The sequence below is a fragment of the Aplidium turbinatum genome, chromosome 8 (assembly GCF_918807975.1).
Source record: "Aplidium turbinatum chromosome 8, kaAplTurb1.1, whole genome shotgun sequence".
Classification (NCBI taxonomy): domain Eukaryota; kingdom Metazoa; phylum Chordata; class Ascidiacea; order Aplousobranchia; family Polyclinidae; genus Aplidium; species Aplidium turbinatum.
The window spans coordinates 23,660,291-23,668,290 of NC_137479.1; the positions used below are offsets into that span (position 1 = coordinate 23,660,291).

The 8,000-nt window shown below is 38.2% G+C and overlaps 1 protein-coding gene across 1 annotated transcript; it reads left to right on the forward strand.

Annotated features, from left to right (window-relative positions):
* The first annotated feature begins 6,711 nt into the window (after positions 1 to 6,711).
* Positions 6,712 to 7,089, forward strand: LOC145776176 (general transcription factor II-I repeat domain-containing protein 2-like). Its single transcript, XM_082587577.1, has one exon. It carries the CDS (start codon positions 6,712 to 6,714, stop codon positions 7,087 to 7,089), a length of 378 nt encoding a protein of 125 aa, XP_082443703.1.
* The last annotated feature ends 911 nt before the right edge of the window (positions 7,090 to 8,000 follow it).

Consider the following 8,000-nt stretch of genomic DNA (forward strand, 5'->3'; position numbering starts at 1 on the left):
ACATCATTTCTAAAATAAACTATGATCAACAATAATGAATATTAGTAAGTAATCATTACAATTTAAAAGGCGTATCTTTACAAAAATACTAATACCGTACTCATGTTTTATTTTTCACCCATTGTGACCTCATACACATATATACTACGAATCACATGTATGCAATACAACAGGCATAGCTCTGGAAGCAGCGACAGGACATACAGTCACAGTCAGCTGCTCACACATATTTTGGCATGTCATTGATTTTCTTGTCAAGACAGTGGCGTAGCCAAGGGAGGGTTTTGGGGTTTCAGCCCCCCCTTTGGCATGAGTGTGACATCACGATATTGAGAATGATGGTTTCAGTCTCTTTATGTCTCTAAAACAAAGTTTGTCTAATTTTAAACGAAAATGCATTAAAAGAGCGAGTCTTGCCAATAACAAACATTCAAATATCTCAGCCAGGAATTAGCAACAAGAAAACATAGAGACTTAGCTTTATTTCCGAAAAATGCCGAAGAAAACATGATCTTATCCTTTTGCTATGCCACCGGGGCGGACAGCACCATTCTATACGAATATTTATATCCACATTTTTGTTGAAAATGCTCTCAGAATGCACCAAATTCAAAGTAATTTTTCAAAGTTTTCAGGGAGAGGCCTCTCACACCCCACGCCGCTGGGTGTCGTCTTAGGCGAACACACCCTTTTAAAATTCCTGGCTATGCCGCTGTGCCAAGACATAGTCTGATTGAACTGGTGACAGGCGTTCTGAGCTCTCCACATACAGCCGATGTTTAACCACAACACACTTCTTCATAAATACATACACAACACACTAAATAGATACCACAACAAACTTCTTCATAAATACATGTGCTATTAATAACTATATGAAAATATGCTGGGTAACTTACTGTGTGCAATACATTATGCTTAACATTTGTTCTATTACCGTTAGAAATATGAAAGTAAAAAATGAAGCCCACAAAAATCAGTAACGTTATTGAAATGCAAAAAGGAGAATATTGGCACTTTTAAACATCTTTAGAGAATAAAATATCTTAGATTAAAACAGAAAACATATCTTCCAAAAAGAGGATTTATGGTAACCCTAATTTTGTACGTAATATAACTAATACATGTAACATTTTGTGGGAAACAGGTGTACTTGCAACTCCCAAAATTTGTGGTGTGACCCCACAAAAGGTCAAGGCCACTACCCACTAGTTTGGGAAGCTCTGGTTTAGATGCCCCAGGATTTTTTTGAAGAAATTTTATTAGTCAACATTATAGTAATATTTCAAAGTCAAAATTTGTTCTTGCTAAATTGAGTTATGAAAAAGCCAGTGGTGTACGGTGACTATTTTTTGGATGTTTGCATTTTCTATAAATTTTCAAATGCATGCTTAATTAGCACAGAGACTCTTTAAATCATATCACATCAGAATATTTTGATATGATCTAAACAGCTATTGAGAAAATTGCAAATGTAATGTGTGTTTAAAGACTGCTGAAAAAAAGTGAACACCCAAAAAACGATCACCGTATGCCACCGGAAAAAGCTAATTGCTTGTTTAGTTATGATTGGTAACGTATCATGCAATGTTTCGAGAAGTTATGGATATATAGCCTACCTACAGTATATACATGACCAGCAGTTGCAAATAAAGTACTTAATGCCAAAACATTTACAGCAAAACTGACACAGACATACTTTGCACAACCTAAGGTTTTGTGTTACAAAAATATCATCCGGCGCAAAACTGATGAAACAAAAGAGGCAGGAAAAGTAGAATTGCTACCGATTGATGGAAAGTTATCAGCTAAAGGCGTAAAATGTGAACAACCCCAAAATTGTTGATTATGATATGGCAATGCAAAGCAAAAAAGTTTTCTCAAATGAACAGGTTGAATAAACAATGTGTAGAAACAAACTATAACATTTCTGTGCTTGTATATTGAAATTAGATCTTCTCTTTTATTGATAGTACATGCGGTAGGATAATAGACTGAAGATAAACATAAAATAGAGATAAAAGATATACAGTATATATATATAACTGACACATGCATTATTGCATATACATACCGTACTGTATAATAAGCTAGATCAGACCAATATCATATAGATAGAGTAACCTAGTCCCCACTTATTAAGCCCAGCTTGGGACCAGACCATTTTGGGCTTGTAACGCGAGGACAATTTTCAGCATAATTGCCTATGTCTAAAAGTTGCTAAATCTGTTAAATATACACAACGATCGATCCGTTCTTTCCTGTTATAGCCTACGCCATACATTTTTGTGGCCTGCATTTTTGGGAGTTGTGTCAGTAACGAGTCGTGTTTTGTACAACCCAACAATCACAGAACATTGAGAACTGAGTTAGCAGCGTAATAAAGCGTGAAATTGTTGAAGAACAAAACTATTAAATTGTGACACTTTTTTTCATAATATCAAGCAAATGAAATCGAAAATTGGGCTTATTAAGCATGGTTTTTTTATTACAGGAACGAATAAGAGTAATTCTGGACAGGACCAAATTGTGATTAATAAGCGGGGACTATTGCAAATAATTATGCTTTTATTTTGCACCTATTGGTATAACATCCAGTATATTGCGACTACAGATGCAATATAACACACAAGAAGAAGGAGCAAAAGGACATATGTCACCCTGTCAGCTGCTCCATTTCTTATGCCATTAAGTGACTGGCCCAGACAGCCACATGCTCTAGTGTTGAAGTGATGCCCTTTTCAGAAATATATATACAGCAAATTCAAACAATGATGATTGGGTGCAGTAAAAATGAGCTACTTTGCAAAGTACGTACTAACAAGGTACCGTACATTGTTAACACAATAGATTGCCAATAGATAAATTATCTTTGCAGTTACATTTACTTATGAAAAATGTACAGTAAAAAGCAGAAGCTATAGTTACCATGTATAGCAATTACTAATTAGTATACAAAGGTCAGTCAAAAACCACCAAGCCTAACTTAATTCAGCTTTTTTAATTTTACTTTGTGAAATTTTTTTCTGGAAATTTGACAGTTCATAAATATTTACATTTATCTAAAAACATCCACTCCCAATATTGTGTTAGTTTATTGTCACTGTTAGCTATAACAACCACGTCTCTGACGTTTAACTGGAAATATATTTGCATTTTTGCTCGGAACGTAACTGCAGAGTGATTACGTATGATCAGTGCGCCCGCCTCTGAATCGGTAGGCATGGGTTCGATACCTTGTCGGGTCATACCAAAGACTTTTTAAAAATGGTACTGAATCTAATTTCTGCTTGGCACTGAGTAATGGAGTGGATTCGGGTAATAATGTACTCAGTTGCGCCTCTATACGGCTGCATTGACAGTCTGCTTTGTAAAGCGCTGAGGAGCAACGCATTCTGCGATGGATACAGCGCTATATAAAAACTAACATTATTATTATTATTATTATCTTTGCCTCAGCTACCCATACTGCTTTTCACACAAAAAAGTACAACCATCAGTGTTTTTAAGTCTGTGGTGTAAGGGAACAGGACCAGAATTTTAACTAAGTTTGTTAAAAGTTATGTAAGAAGGTTAGCCTTACCGGTGAATCATCTCATCAGCTGGCCACTTCCCATATATATAATTATTAGCATTCTTCTTGCTTTCTGTCACTCTTAGAATTGGAATGCTAAAGTGCTTAATAGCTTTCTTGCAATTTATATATCGATGCATATATATAATATATATGGTACCTCTAAATACCCATTGTCAGGCATTGTAGGCATTGTCAGGCATTGTCGGGCATTGTCGGCTTTTCGGGGGGTTGTGGAGCATTTCTAGGGGTTTTCGAGCATTTTCAGGGGTTGTCAGGCATTGTAGAGTAGCTACTTTCAGGCATTATTGGGAATTTCCAAGCATTGTCTAGGATTTCCAGGCATTGTCGATCATTATCAGTGGTTGACGGGTTTGTTAGGCATTATAGAACATTTTCAGGCATTGTCGAACATTTTCAGGCATTGTCGAACATTTTCAGGGGTTGTCGAGCATTTTCAGGGGTTGTCAGGCATTGTAGAGTAGCTACTTTCAGGCATTGTCGGGAATTTCCAGGCATTGTCTAGGATTTCCAGGCATTGTCGATCATTATCAGTGGTTGACGGGTTTGTTAGGCATTATAGAACATTTTCAGGCATTGTCGAACATTTTCAGGGGTTGTCGAGCATTTTCAGGGGTTGTCGGGCATTGTAGAGTAGCTGCTTTCAGGCATTGTCTATAACTTCAAGGCTTTGTCGATCATTATCAATAGTTGACAGGCTTGTTAGGCATTGTCTGAAATTTTCAAGCATTGTCGAACATATTCAGGGGTCGAGATGGTCGAGCAAGCTTCATTAGCATCAGTTTCTTCGTTAAAAATTTGTACATTTGTTAGTTAAGCTGAGTCTCAAGTGGCCAATGCAATGCAAATTATGAATGTGATCATCTGTCCACAAACATTGCACTCGATATTTGGCGGTCCTTTCTATCGAGTACGAAGACGTTTTTCATGCAAGTTACGTTAAGATTGCATCTCGTAGCAAAAAAGTATTTTAAATAATCGTTGTAGTAGGGGAGATGTGCCACCTATGGGACAAAAATGACATTATTTCTAATAAAACGCTATTTTAAAGCAAATTATGAAGTTAAGCAATTTCATTGTAAAGTTTAGTCATTGTTTCATAACATGAAATCAAAACAGTGACGAATGTAATATTCTTTATTGTTTTTTTTTATCATTGAAAAGTGTCAGTCAACTGTCCCATAGGTTGCTTACATACATGACCAATGGGACAAGGGGGTATGTCCTATGGGACACTTTGTTAGATACATCAATTGATTGTTAAAGGTATGATGGAATGAAAGAGACTCAAGACAAGAAGGAGCAGAACTTGTTTGCTTGGTTTTCATCAATAAAAAGACCTCTTTTTCTTTTCAGATATGATAAAATAAAACACTTTAAAGCTTCAATCAATTAAAAGCTAAAAACTATATATTTTTACCATAATCTATAGCAAAGTGTAATGCCTGAAGATGTCCGACAATGCCTGCCAGAAAGAATCTAAAGTACTTTACAATGCCTGAGAACCCCTGACATCTGAAAATGCTCGACAACCCCTGAAAATGTTCGACAATGCCTGAAAATGTTCTATAATGACTAACAAACCTGTCAACCACTGATAATGATCGACAATGCCTGAAAATTCCCGACAATGCCTGAAAGTAGCTACTCTACAATGCCCGACAACCCCTGAAAATGCTCGACAACCCCTGAAAATGTTCGACAATGCCTGAAAATGTTCTATAATGCCCAACAAACCCGTCAATCACTGATAATGATCAACAATGCCTGGAAATCCTAGACAATGCTTGGAAATTCCTGACAATGCCTGAAAGTAGCTACTCTACAATGCCTGACAACCCCTGAAAATGTTCGACAATGCCTGAAAATGTTCTATAATGCCTAACAAACCTGTCAACCACTGGTAATGATCAACAATGCCTGGAAATTCTAGACAATGTTTGGAAATTCCCGACAATGCCTGAAAGTAGCTACTCTACAATGCCTGACAACCCCTGAAAATGTTCGACAATGCCTGAAAATGTTCTATAATGACTAACAAACCCGTCAACCACTGGTAATGATCAACAATGCCTGGAAATCCTAGACAATGCTTGGAAATTACCAACAATGCCTGAAAGTAGCTATACTCTACAATGCCTGACAACCCCTGAAAATGCTCGACAACCCCTAGAAATGCTCCACAACCCCCCAAAAAGCCAACAATGCCCGTCAATGCCTGACAATGCCCGTCAATGCCTACGCCCTACAATGCCTGACAATGGGTATTTAGAGGTACCCTATATATATACTATTATATAGTTTTGAGTCTTTTAAAATTGCATTATGCATGGTGATTAGAAGAACACTCTGAGCAACATAGTTTTAATTAAAATAAGGTTCGGTTCTTTTAAGCGGCTGCAACTACTGTGTTAATACGGATGCAACCTAGTTCGTACCCTTAGTTCGTACCCTGAAAAGATCGAGAGAAAAAATTAAAAAAAGCGGAAGTTGCTGATCACAATTTCCGCTAACATTTTAAAATTTTCCCCCTGAAAAGATCGATAGAAAGATAGCACAAAGCCGAAGGCGCTGATCGCAGTTTCCGCTAACCCTTACCGTAACCCTCACGCTAACCCTCGCTGATCGCACTTTCCGCGAACATTTTTCTGCACTTTTTGCTAACCCTAACTATACACTAATGACTAATCTATGCTCTAACCCAGGGACAGGCAACTTACGGCCCACGGGCCGGACCCGGCCCGCGACGGGATTTAGAGCGGCCTGCAGACAGTTTCCGGTCTTTAAATGGTAATGGCCCGCGGCCACATTCTGCCGCAATACCCCACTGCTTGCTTACTACGTCAAATAATAGTGACAGTTATTATTATTCTTTATGTTCTTTGATTCTTTGTTTTCGGTATTTAGTCGAGTGACAAGCATGTCATGTTCTGTCATAAACGGGCCCTTCCATTCTTTTTCTTTGTCTTTTGTAAGAATTGAATACCAGACTTCAAGGGAAGGGCACTTTTGCTCACGAAATGTACTCAACAATGAAGGCATTCAGGGTGAAGCTAAAACTGTTTTATCGCCAGCTCAATGAGAATATCACAACGCACTTTCCAACACTCGAAACTATGGCACCCCAGATGATGACAATTGAGAAGTACACCAATATGACATCTGCACTAGGCAATGAATTTGGTCGGCGTTTTGCAGACTTTCAGAAACTTTCTGCTGAGTTTGATATCTTGTCATCACCCTTTGCACCTGAGTTTAAAAAGGTGCCGGATGCCGTACAGCTGGAATTGATTGATTTGCAGTGTGACTCTACCCTGAAAGAGATATCCCAAACTAACGGCATTGATAAATTTTATGCGTCACTGAATGAGTCCAAGCTTGCCAACCTGAGAAAGATGGCCATGAAACTACTTGCTCTGTTCGGGTCTACATACATTTGCGAGCAAACATTTTCGACCAGGAACAGAGACAAAGCTGCGATCCAATCTCACTGATGTTCACGTGCAGTCTTTACTGAGGGTTTCTATGTCCGACATGCAGCCAGAGAACGGTAAATTTAATCGACCACAGATGTCTCATTGACTTCAGCTGCTATTGAAGTACATTACGTTAATTGTTAATAAATTCATTAAATACTGTTTTTGGTCTCTATGCTTTAAACTTAAAGTTTACATTACATTAAATACGATTGATTCCTTGTCTAGGTAGATAAATACGCGATTAATGTAGCGATTCATAAATCCGGCCCGCCAAGTACTTCATTTTCCCATATCAGGCCTGTCGACTGGAGAAGTTGCCCGCCCCTGCTCTAACCCTAACTCTCGCTGATCGCAGTTTTTACAAACATTTTTCCGTAGTTTCCGCTAACCCTTACCGTAACCTTAGAGTAATCTATGCTCTAACCTTAACCCTCGCTGATCGCAGTTTCTGCAAATATTTTTCCGCAGTTTCTGCTAACCGCAGTTTCCGCTAACCCTAACCCTCAAGTTGTTTGCGGAAACTCCAATCAGCGACTTCGGCTTTGTGCTATTAAACTTCGATTAGCGATCAGCGACTTCGGCTTTTTTAAATTTTTTCTCTTGATCTTTTCAGGGTACGAACTGAGGGTATGAACTGTTCAGGGTACGAACTAGGTTGCACTCTGTTAATACTGTTATTATCTAGTTCTGGTATTGTTAGTCTTTAGACCTGGTGGTTTTGTTTTGCAATCGGTTGAAAAATGATCATGCCTTAAGTTCGATGTTAGATGGATTGACCTTTGCTTATTTTTGCTTTTTATTTTGTTCTGCTTGCTGACATTATGCTTGTTGAGCTGCATTTCACCTTCATGTCTGGACTTCAAATAAACTAGAACGTGCAGCATCAAAGACTGTGTGTCCTGGTCACTCCTCGCCACCATCGTGTC